This window comes from Barbus barbus (genome assembly GCF_936440315.1).
Source record: "Barbus barbus genome assembly, chromosome: 2".
Taxonomy (NCBI): domain Eukaryota; kingdom Metazoa; phylum Chordata; class Actinopteri; order Cypriniformes; family Cyprinidae; genus Barbus; species Barbus barbus.
The window spans coordinates 20,519,963-20,532,614 of NC_136730.1; the positions used below are offsets into that span (position 1 = coordinate 20,519,963).

Consider the following 12,652-nt stretch of genomic DNA (forward strand, 5'->3'; position numbering starts at 1 on the left):
TGGTTGCACTTCTTACTTTTGTCTTCCCCCATGCATCCATCTACAATAAGGGTAATATATAAAGAGAGAGTTAAAAGTGGGGCCACTGCATGCTTCATGATTAAGCCTATGAGTACTAAATACAAAAGCTAAACAGCTTGGGGAAATGTAAGTATTTGGCTTCAATAATTTACATCTTAGAAATGTATGTGTAATAGCATAACCTCTCATAATTCTTCATTAATTATTTTCGGTTGACTAAATCATAACCTACAAGAGGTGACTATTCAATTCATCATCTAATGCACATCAGTTGATTAATTTAAAAAGCGCAATGTATATAATAAGTGTAAATAATTTAATTGTCTTCATAGCTCCATTGTAGAAGTTGTGAAGAAGACCGCAACTATTTTAATGAACCTATAACACTAATAGCCTGTTATAGGCACACTTGGTTCAATAGCCTATTGAAATGTCCCGATTTCCGTCATCATAATCTTGGCCTATGTGACAGTAACTTAATCTTGGCCTATGTGACAGTATCTTAATCTTGGCCTATGTGACAGTATCTTAATCTTGGCCTATGTGACAGTAATTTCCATTAGCTTTCATTTACAGAGAAGTGCAAATGAAGGCATAAAACATTAATTTAATTTATCTTTTAATCAAATGAGTTAAACTATTTTTTGGCAAACAAATGTTTACTATTAAAATTAAAACATGTAAGAAATAGCGTATTGTGTGATTGTTCTTTTAAACAAAAGTTGTAATAATACTAGCATTAGTAAGTAAACTTTTATTTTGACGGGTTGCCATGAGGACCTCTTAAGTTTCTGTAGCCTATTTATGATATGACCATCGTTTTACTCAAACGAAACAGTCAAATGCTCATGAAGTAACTCTCAGAGCAGTTCTGGGGATGATGTTCATGTATTTATGTCCTCATTTAGTGACATGGCAGATGCGGAAAACACCGCGAACGTCGCGCACTTCAGTCTGTGTGTGTGTGTGTGTCAAAACCGCGCGTCTGTGCCTTTCACATATACAGAGACACGCCGAACATACAGAATTCATATTTAAATAGTCTTTTTGCAGCTTAATGTTTACAGATAGTCCATATCATGAGTCGATTTAAGTGTACTGACCTACTTTTGATTAATTCATCCAAACTTTGACAAATTTCGTGACTTTTATTTTTTACATTTATATGACTGGATTCCGCGATTCCCCCTGCGTTTCCCCCATCTCGGAAACCATAAATAGATAATATTGAGGTTTTTACAACTTCAGTGTAGTGGATTGTAATTTATTGCAACTTGTGCAAGGTCTGCTGCTGCGTTTGAGAGATAACTGATGCGTGATGAAGCAGCACCAGTTAGCAAGCGCTTTCGCTGTGAGAGTGCCTTTAGTCTTCCACGTTGATTGGTCGGACTCCTGACTCTCAACAAATCAGATGCGCGGTGGGCGGAGACTGCTCTGGGCCAAAGAGTGGTGAGTTCCGACAGGCTGCATCAGAGCCAAATAGCGCGTTTCATAATTAAATAATTTTATCGGCACATCGGTTTTGAAAATGGCCGATACCGATTATCATAAAAATGCTTAATATCGGTGCCAATAATCGGCCAGGCCGATAATCGGTCGACCCCTAGTAGTCAGTGACACCCTCTGATTTCCTCTGATTCTGAATGATAAGGTAGTTAGAGAATTCCAAAGATCCGATGCTTAATGAGGTCTTGTTTTTATCAATGTGAATGGTTTCATTGTGTTTACCATTACCACCACACAAATTGTACTGGTAGGATCTAGCTGAGTGAGTTACACTGAATCAGATACTGTGCCTTAGTCAGACTGTGAAGTTCAATCTTTATGTCAGTAATAACAATCTTTGCCTCCTAGATACAAGTACTGATGCCCTTGTCAGTTGACTGATAAATAACCAGTCCCCCCTTCCCCCTTCTCTCTCTTATAGAGAAGTTGTATAATTCCCATGGTCCTGAGCTTCGGCGGTCCTTGTTTTCATTAAAGCAACTCTTTCAGGTAAGATCATGAAAAACACACGCAACAGGGTTTTAAGAGAGAAAAAGCTATATGTGAGTGAGTTGGATAAGGACGATGAGATGGTGAACTGAATGAGTGACCAAGTTTATCTCTTCCACATGTACTGTTATTACATTGTGTTCTAAATTTAGTCTAAATTGTGAGGAAAATAGGCCCTTTTCACAATGACGTCAGCTAACTTCCGCTTTATCGCAAAGCAGTGTATCGGTACTTCCGCTATACCTTTATACCGAAGACTTCTCGGGAGAATGTGGGAAAAACTTGAAATATGAAAGGCGTTGTTTAAGAGTTAAGACTAATAATGTTAATGTACTTACAGTCGGATTCTTTTGCGAACGTTTTTCTGCATCTGCCTTAGATGGGAGGCTTGCTTGCCCAACTGCTTGCTTTCACATTCGTATGACATGTATTCACAAAATATATACTTGAAATCTTTTCACTTGTTATTTCGGTTTATGTAATTCCTTGGATAGTTTATTTGTGAGTACACTGTGTAAATTAAATTCCCCGTATAGTTCCGCAATAAAAAGACAAACAGCGTGATTATGTTTTTATTTACTATGGGAAAATGACATGGACACATCATATTTTTATATTAAATCTTTTTACTACATGGCAAATTTCACATCCATAAATGCAAGTGGTCTGAAAAGAAGCCCATTATCCAGTTCAAGAATAAAATGCTTAATGTTGAAACAATGCAAAAAGGACCGCCGCGTAGTGCTACAGAACTTGGACTTCTATAATTACTTCAAATCCTCCATTCACTTTAACTACATGGTATACCCTGTTTTTTTCTGTGTATTATTATTGATTAATATGATCGATTGTATTTTATTTTCGTTACAGGATATATGCAATGTGATGTTAAAAAACAACTGACGTGCGTTTTATATTTATTTACACAAATACTCGCATTTATTTTTTTAAAATAAAAAAAACAATTATGTAAACTTAATATATTTAATATTTATTTTTTTATTACATTGTTATAAAAATAAAAGGGAACATTATAGACCCCATTTTATTGATATTTAAATAGTACAAACTTAAATAGTACTGTTGAACTATTCTTGTACATACAGGCGCTGTATTAAGCAGGACATAATTTACTGAATGAAGGCTTTCCATTACCAAATGTCTAAAACGTTTGTTTATTTGACAAATATATCTAAGCATCTAACTGCAATAAAGACAGTAAACATTGTGCCAGAGTGGCGGGAATCAGAAAGTATGACTTCAGTGCTGCGTTTCGAACTCCTCCATCGACTTCAAACAGCAAATCTCGCCGATTGGTATTCGGTAAATTCGTTTGAGATGTCAAACGCCTCGCCTTGAATAAGGACGACGGTAGACAGTGGCAGTCATCCTCTAAGCATACTTTTGGCAAATGTACAAGCGTCTGGGTGAACTCTATGCCGGTAGGGATAGCGTTTTCCTATGCTGGCGGAAGTAAGATTACCCTGCTTCGCGTCAGAACGGAAGTTGTGTGACGTCATGTGAAAAGGGCCTATTAAGCACAAAATTAAATCTCGAGGAAGTGTCTCATAACAGGACACAGCAATACTGATACAATCTACATTTAAACTAATAGTGCACCCATATACCATATACACCCATATCAATGCTGACCCCAAACTGTAGTTCATAACATTGTATGCAGTTGCACACAAAAGATCTTAATTCTGTTTTATTTTGAACAGGATGATAAGGACTTGGTTCCAGAGTTTGTGATCTCTGAGGGTCTGACGTGTTTCATTAAAGTGGGTGCTGAGGCAGATCATAACTACCAGAACTACATTCTCAGAGGTTTGTACTCAACATCACGTCTTTACTGAAACATATGCAGAACTACTACAAAATACTTCATGCATGCCTCCATTAAAAAACTTTAACATTGTTAACATTGTTAGCAGGGTTATTGATGACATGACTTGATGTGTGTATATCTATCAGAGTTTATTATGCATGTACACCACACATCTTGCATGCAGAGTTCAAAAAGCACAAAGGATTTTGCACATTTTTGGCTAAGTAGGCCATCTGTAACAGGAAGTTTATACTGGCTGGAATTAGACCAGCAAACAGGAAAGCTTTAGGACAAATTACTATATCCTTTAGGACATGCCGGCACTGTACAATAAACTCTGCTGTCCTGGTCCCAGCTCTCAGTCAGATCATGCTGTTTGTGGACGGAATGAACGGTGTTGTGAACCACAATGAGACCGTACAGTGGCTGTACACACTGACTGGCAGCCTGGTGAGTGACAGCAAAACACACACACCACAGCATCTGTAAACACTGACCACAAAATAGTATTATTAGTACACTGTTCCATCAGTGGCTGTGTATTAATGCACCTTGACATTTTAATACAACAACATGCCAGCTGATTAAGAGTCAATAGATCCATTAATTGTATGTGATAACCATTTGGTTCTGGATTACATTTACTGTACATTAACTCATTGAGCAAATGCTTGTCTGCTAAATTATCCAAAGCAACTTACAAATGCTTTTTTTATAGCTCAAACAGAACAGCATAGTGCTAGACACATGGAAGTCGCTATGGATTGGATTTTGGATTGGATTTTGGATTGAGGTGGCTGCCAAATGTATACATTTAAAAAAAAAAAAAGAAAAGAAATGTAGTTCTGCAAAACAGTCAGGTCATTCTAAGGCAATGTAAAATTAGAAAAAATAAGGTTGGCCAGAAAGGTACAAGCTAGTGCAGAGATGTAGGTGTGAATCTAGACCAAATTGAAGTATTTTGATCTTTACTCGCAGCCTTCACTTCTAATTATTAAAGTTAAATATTACTACTGTGGGAGAATAGTATGCCAAATCTACCACAGAAATGTTTATTACTAGTTACTTGATATTAAAACGGCCAAAATAAACTGGCTGGTGCTGTTGTGCAACAATTTCAAGTTTGGGCAATTGCTCTTGAGTTTGCATCTTCACAAGTTTAAAATATGTATGTATAGTTTAGGAAGTTTCTTAATGCAAAGTTAGTGTGAACCTGTTGACATGAGATTTGTACACTTTTTACCGTAATGGATTCAGTTATCTTGAGAATCAGTTTGAGGTCATATCCTTCTGCATGATATCAAAGAGGAAGTGAAAATGAGAATGACACAACGATCAACTAACATGAGAAATAAAACCTGAACCAGATTTTTTTATTATTATTGTTTTTTTTAAACAAACACAAAATACTAGTGGTAAATGATTGTATCAGTGTTGGCGATGCATGTTTATTTTATCAATACACACTATTATGTGCAGTGTGTGATTGCATTAAAAACATAAGGTTTGATACTGCCATCTTCTGTAAGAGGATGGTAAAGACTGCCTCTTTATAGCCTATTTTTCCTCATTCTCTTTCTCTTCAGTCTCGGCTGGTTGTGAAGACAGCTCTGAAGTTGCTGATAGTGTTTGTGGAGTACACAGAGTCCAACAGTCCCCTGCTTATTCAAGCTGTCAGCATTGTGGATGGCAAGAGTGGTAAAAATATTTAAACATTCTCTCATAATACTGATACTCTAAATCCACCATGTGGCATTCATTCTTTTTTCTGTCATTATCCTCACAGTAACTTTTTTTAGAGAGAGAGCTTAAGGTGTGTTATCTTTTTCAGGTGTAAAGCCTTGGACGTATCTAACAGAGATCCTGTCAGAGAAGAATGGATCAGACACAGAGCTGCTCATCTACACCATGACCCTCATCAACAAAGTAAACCACAGATTGCACACCCAAATCTACAACTGTAATGCACATCAGCACACTGTTGAGCCTAAATGTCCTTGATGTGTATTTATCCCTCTTCCCTCCCAGACTCTGTCTGCGCTTCCCGATCAGGACTCATTTTATGATGTGACAGACTGTTTGGAGCAGCTAGGAATGGAAGGCATTGTCCAGAAACGCATGACTAGCAGCGGCACCGAGGGTGACCTTAAACAACAGTTCATCATTTATGAGGTGAACTCCCAGTGCACCTCATACACTCCATATCTCCAATATATAGACTATTGTTCAAAAGTTTGGGGTCAATATGATTTTTTGTATTATTGTATTATTTTGAATAAAGAAATGAATACTTTTGTTCAGCAAGGGCACATTAAATTGAACAAAAGTGACAGCATTACATTTATCTAGATTTCTGTTTAAAATAAATGCTGTTCTTTTGAACTCTCAATTAATCAAAGAATCCTGAAAAAAAACTTACGGTTTCCGGCACAACTGTTTTCAACATTGATGATGATAATAATAATAATATTAATAGTAAATGTCTCTTGAACACCAAAACAGCATATTTTAATGATTTCTGAAGGAGCGTGTAAAGACGGGGTGGCTAAAAATTCATCTTCAGGAATAAATTACTTTTTTAATCATAGTAGAAAATGGTCGTCCTTTTGAATTGTATTAATATTACAGTAATTGTAGTAATTGTCTTTACGGTCCAACTTTATACAGTATTAAGTGGCCTTAACTACTATGTACTTACATTTAAAATCATTTGATGCAATGCACTTATGTACACATGTTTTTGTAACGTGGTGAACAAGACGTGAGACGTGCGGATCCATGTGCAAGCTTTTATTAATAAACAGTCAATAAACGGGCAGGGTCAAACAACGGCAAACAGGTATGGTACGGGCAAGACAAGAGTAATCCTAGGGCAAGCGTGGGTCGACGATCGGCGAACAATATCTAATAGGGCAAGGCAGAGAGATAATCCAGGTACACGAGCAGTAGTCCGAGAGAGGTACAAACAGAGTCCAAAGGGCAAGGCAAAGGGTTAATCCAGGAAACACGGGCAGAAAACAGGAAACGAGACTATAAACAAAACAAACTTAAGACTTACAAAACACAGAATGGCTCGGTAGGGCAGCTAACACTAGGAGAGTGTAATACGCAGAACCAGACTCAGAGCTAGACACACACACAGAAAGGTTAACAGAAAACGCAGGACAATACTCCGCTATCACAGAGAGAAAGTCCAAGGCTTATAAAGAGTGTGATTGGGTGATAGTGATTGTGAGAGAGTTCTCAGCTGTGAGCGTGATTAGTGTAATCAGCTGAATGTGTGTTGTCCGTGCAATGGATGATGGGAAATGCAGTCCAGTGTGCTGTGTGGTGTGAGAGTCAATATGATGGAGAGGTGACCTCTGGTGGCTATAGGGTGGAAGGCCACAGACCGGATTCGTGACAGTTTTTACCTTGTACTTGTATTTTTTTTTTAAATCCTGCAGATAATTACATCTGTAATTAACCTACCCATACCACCAGACCTGTCCCTAACCTTACGTGTATCCCACCACAATATCAGCAAAAGTGTTTTGCAATAGAATATGAACACAATAAGTACATTGTACTTATTTTTTAATGCAGGTACATAGTAGTTAAGGCCACCTAATATAAAGTGGGACCGTCTTTACCATTTGTGTGATCAAATTAGAGCAGCTTTGGTGAGCATAAGAGTCTTCTTTCAAATTCTGACTCCAACCTTTTAAATGGTGGTATTACTGAATGCTGAATGATTTCTGTGTTTTGTATATTATGTAGAATGCCCTCAAGTGTGAAGATGGTGAGATCGATGAAGGGGCACCAAATATCCGTAAAGACCGAAGGAAACTGACACCCAGCGAGCAGGAGGGCAGGAGGAGCCGGCGGTCATCTTCTCACAATCTTACAGATAGTTCCTTTCGACCAGCTTCCCCAACTGTATCAGTCTCGTCTAACAGCCCTACCCTAGGTATCTTCAATGTAGTCTCTCTCCGTTCCTGTTCTTGTACCTTGTGCTGTCCTCTGAAGGGCCTGTCTCGCACATCCAGCGTCTGAACATTGTAATTTCAGACCTAATGTTAAAAGACTATAGCATTCACACTTCACTTGCACCTTTTGTGTTTCAGAGGTGATGCGAACAGCCTCCCCTCAGCTCTCAGATTCCTCTAATTCTCCTGTTCCTGGCAGTCCTGTGTTGACCAGTCCCTCCTCTATAACCCCTGGCTCCCCCACTCCTCTCTCTCCGGCGACTATTGGAGCAGAGTCTACATCTACAGCTGAGCAGGAACAGAACATGTGAGTACTAACAGTGCGTTGTGTTTATGCATTCTTACACATTCATAAACAGATCATATACTTGGAATATGTTTTGTATTACTAAGCTTTTCAGTAATCAAACAGTAAGGATACATTAAAGGACTTTCATACAGCAATGTGATGTTTCTCCACTGTGTGGCAGCGTAACCTAAGCAGACCTTTCAGTCGTGACACTTTAAGAAAGAAAAGGTTTCATAAAGGATGAATTGTAGCCTTCACAGATGTGAATCCATTCTGAGATAGATTACTCAAGTAAGGAAAATGTGTCTCACAAGTTCTCAACCAACAATTACATTCATTAATTTGTTCATTCATTCATATATTGGTTCATCTCATGGATTCAAATCATGTTTGGATTGTATGGATTATTAATGCAACAGCTTTTCTGTTTCGTGTAATGCGCAATAATTAATTTTCAAACATATCCACAGCAGTCCCTTTCATTTTTAGGTAGCACTTTACAATAAGGTGTCATTTGTTAACATTAATGTATTAACTAACATGAACAAACAATGAACGGTGCATTTTTTTACACTTTACATTTACATTTATGCATTTAGCAGACGCTTTTATCCAAAGCAACTTACATTGCATTCAAGTTACAGTTTTTACATTTTATCAGCTCTTGCTTTCCCTGGGAATCGAACCCATGATCTTGGCGTTGCTAGCGCCATGCTCTACTATTTGAGCTACAGGAAAGCTGTATTTATTAATCTGAAATTAACATTAACCAAGATTAATAAATGCTGTAGGAGTATTGTTCATTCTTAGTTCATGTTTACTAATGGTGTTAACTGATGAATCTTATTGTAAAGTGTTACCATTTTTTTTTTTTTTTTTTTTTTTTTTTTTTTTTAGATTTAGAAAATTGAGTACTTCAACTTAGTTGACAGCAACATTTCTATTTATTCATTTATTTAAAATGAATGAAAATGACACCCACACCAGTATGGATTTTATAACTAATTATTTAAAATTCATAAAGTAATTCTATTTATTTATTTAGTTAGTTGGCTGGGTAGTTAGGCTTTTTATTTTTATTTTACCTGACCAAACATTCCTTCCAGATTTGTGTTTGTTCTTTGACTCCTGTGTGGATGAGGGTATGATAAACACAATCCTGCACTCTGATGCTGTCTTCCTTATGCAGACACACAGCTATTATTCACACACCAATGTTATCATCAGTGCTGTCTTTTAATGTAATGTTTGTCATGTTTGAAATACTATATCATTAGCACCTTCCTACTTTACCTACTGTGTCCAACCTAACTGTGAATCTGCTATACTTTGCACGGTCATTATCAGAGTCTTTACACGTGACCAAGATAGTCAGTGATTGATACATGCAGCATTAGTGGTAAAAGTGATGAGTATTCATTTTCCAGTCTGTGTAAGTGAAGTCCTTAGACAGGTGACCTATTACTTTGATTCATGTAGTTCATGCTTATTTTATTTAAAAATAAAGACACCGCTTTGGGTGTCTTATGTAATTACCATGTGGCACCCGAGATGCACCACAAAATGATCTACCATTTTCATTTTTCATAAACCATTTATAAAAACATAATTGTGCATAGAAAATATAGGCTACTATTTTGTTATATTGATAACGCAGATCTGCATCACACGCGAGTAAACAGCGTTACATTCTAGTTGCATGTATGCATATAAGCTTGTGAATTTCATTTTAAGTTTTCTGATTGTCAGGTGTTTCTGGTTTTTGTAGATGGGGTATGTGAGAAGTTTTGGTTGGGTGCTTCTCCCAGTTTGCCCAAGTCACAATGTACTATTTCAAGTGTTGCCTTTGGCCAAAGTGAAATGTCTTATTGAGTCAACAGTCCTTGCACATATATGTGGAAAGTAAATGTTTTATTTGGGAAGCTTTCCTCTCTGCGTAGAGCTACAGGAATGTTTTCTAGGGTTGGACAGGATGTTTTTGGTCTTAAAATTCCAGAACTGGGCACAATTGTGATCTGCCTATCAGCTCTCTTGATCTGAGCTTGTTTTCCTCTAAATGTTTTGCCATTTTATGTGATGCCACAAAGGAACATGACCAGTCACAAGCACGGGCATTAAATCCAATAATACAGCAGTTTATACTTTATTTTTTTTATAAGATATGATCACTTTAACTGCATATACATAGTTTTATGCATATGCATAGTACATAATTAAATTGTATAATTTATATTTATAAATAAACATATAGAATACATAAAGTTAGCATTATTTCTAAAACATCCATCTTTTAGGAGAAGTATTTGTAATATTTGGTTAACACTGGTGACCATTCACTTTGTGTATCCTTAATTATAACAATTTCTATTCATATGCTGTTTTCCTCCTCTTCTAATTAAGTGCTGCATATTTTCTCATTGGCTCTGGGTGGTTGGGACGGTTTCTCTGATTCTTGCTGATGTTTTTGTCTTGTCAACATTAACCCTCTGTGTGTCCATGTAACCACCATCACTGTTCCTCCTCTTTCTGTCTACTTCTGTTTCTTCCCTCCCACAATTCCTTGGTCATTCACTAGGGGGCGCTCTTTTATGAGTCAGTACATAGCTCACATGGGGATTTCTAGACGGAGGTTAAAAAAGGAGAGGTCTATATCAGACGAAACCTCAAGCATCTTGAGCAGGTCTGTATCACATTTACATCACTTTCTGCTTTCGAGCCTTGGACTAATTGTTTGGTGTTTTGTTGAACTTGTCCTGGCTACTGATCTGAGGCCAGTTTAGAGCTCATATTATATTCAAAGTAATCTGGATTTTGGATTGAGGTTGTAGATCAGCAAGCCAGAGTAACTTCAACAATAAATTCATCTCATTTCAAAATTTCTGAACTAACAAGAATTACAACATATAACTCTCATGCACATGTAATAGTTTGTTTTTCAGTGTCTCTTTTAATATCTGACATTTGACAAGGTGCATCACAAATACAAAACCAATGGCCACACAAAACCAGACTATAGAAACTGAATATACATCTTACATAATAGCACTGAACAAATGGAGACGGGTTTTTTTGCAGTGAGTATTTGGCAGTGGCGGCAGAGGATTATTGTAGCGCACTAAAGAAGTCCTGAATGCTGCCCTCTCGAGCAAAACTGCAGCTTTCTGCTCACTGGAGCCATGATGTCAGCTCATCTGCGAAATGATAAATAAAAGTGCTGACTCTAATGAAGCAGCAGGAGGGTTCAAAGTGATCCATCTGAAGAAACATCACATACAGTATATTAGATTATCAAACTGCAGTTACAGCTGGCCACAGCTGATAGTCACTTCTTAATTTATGAAATGATACTGATTTAGTAATAATATGAATCTGAAACATTCATGACTATACTACTACTACTTATTATACTAATAATAATTTATAGAAATTTATACTTCAGCAAGGATGCATTAAATTGATCAAAAGTGAAAGGAAAGACTTAAATTGTTACAAATTAAAATTAAATCTGTTCTTTTGAACTTTCTATTCATCAGAGAATACTGAAAATGTATCAACAGTAATAATAATAAGTATGTATTGGACACAATTTCTGAAGGATCATGTGATGCTGAAGACTGGATTAATGGTGAAAATTCAGTTTTACCATCACAGGAATAATTTACATTTTAAAATATATTAAAATAGAAAACAGTTCTATTGTTAAAATGCACAATGTTACTGTATTTATGATCTATTCTTAATTTGGAATATATATGTATTTATGATGTTGTTCGTTCATTTTATCAAAAACATTAACATGTTAACCTTATTTTAAATTGTTTTTCTCAAAGGAGCTGTATCTGTAAGAAATATGAATATGAAGATTAGATGAAATAAAGCAACGTGCCTTCAAATATTGTGTGTTTTGAAGTTTGATAGAGAGACACACATTCACTGACATGCACATTCTTTTTGTGTTTGTGTATGTGTGGACCTGATTCACATCAAACTGCCCATAGTGTGCTAAAGCCTTTAGCTTGCACTAACTAACTGTCTCTCCACAGAGCGTCTTTCACAGAAACAGACTCTCCTCAGGGGCTCCCTTCCCAGACGGGAGCAGAGCAGCCCAGCCGGACGGAGGGAAAGCGAGTCTTCAAGTAAGTAAGCAACTGATCCTGTGATAGGAGGAGTGAGGGGAAAAGGCAGAGGAAAGAGATGTAAAAGGAGGTGTAGGAATAAGAGAAGGCAGGGCATGGGTTTATTTCGGGAAGAACTTGAAGGTCTTGAAAGAGCAAAACAAGGATGAGTTGAATGGCGTGAGTTGATTTGAACGGTGTGATCAGTGATAATTTATTTGGGAATCTACTGCGTTAACTGTCCAGTAATAGGAAAAGAGGTAAGTCTTCAGTTTTTGAGGTTTCAACAAATACTGAATTTATTAAAAGTGTTAGTGTTTAGTTAGTTGTTCTCTTAACTTGTAACTTTAAATATCTGAAATTGCTACTTATTTTCCCTCTAATGCCTAGGATCAGGTGTGTTTCTTACTTTTATCTTTCTACTTCTACTCAA

The 12,652-nt window shown here is 36.9% G+C and overlaps 1 protein-coding gene across 4 annotated transcripts in view; it reads left to right on the forward strand.

The window, feature by feature from the left end:
- LOC306877595 (FH1/FH2 domain-containing protein 1-like) overlaps nucleotides 1-12,652 on the forward strand; it is a 55,472-nt gene that overhangs the window by 27,342 nt on the left and 15,478 nt on the right. For 2 of the 4 annotated variants that reach the window (XM_079429446.1, XM_079429447.1), the window contains exons 4-13: nucleotides 1,949-2,016; nucleotides 3,741-3,846; nucleotides 4,203-4,297; nucleotides 5,434-5,545; nucleotides 5,679-5,773; nucleotides 5,876-6,019; nucleotides 7,607-7,796; nucleotides 7,954-8,122; nucleotides 10,680-10,784; nucleotides 12,148-12,240. In XM_079429446.1, the coding sequence (XP_079285572.1) occupies nucleotides 1,949-2,016; nucleotides 3,741-3,846; nucleotides 4,203-4,297; nucleotides 5,434-5,545; nucleotides 5,679-5,773; nucleotides 5,876-6,019; nucleotides 7,607-7,796; nucleotides 7,954-8,122; nucleotides 10,680-10,784; nucleotides 12,148-12,240 (1,177 nt within the window). The remainder of the gene's footprint in view (nucleotides 1-1,948; nucleotides 2,017-3,740; nucleotides 3,847-4,202; nucleotides 4,298-5,433; nucleotides 5,546-5,678; nucleotides 5,774-5,875; nucleotides 6,020-7,606; nucleotides 7,797-7,953; nucleotides 8,123-10,679; nucleotides 10,785-12,147; nucleotides 12,241-12,652) is intronic. The other 2 variants (XM_079429448.1, XM_079429449.1) reach the window with 1 other exon arrangement.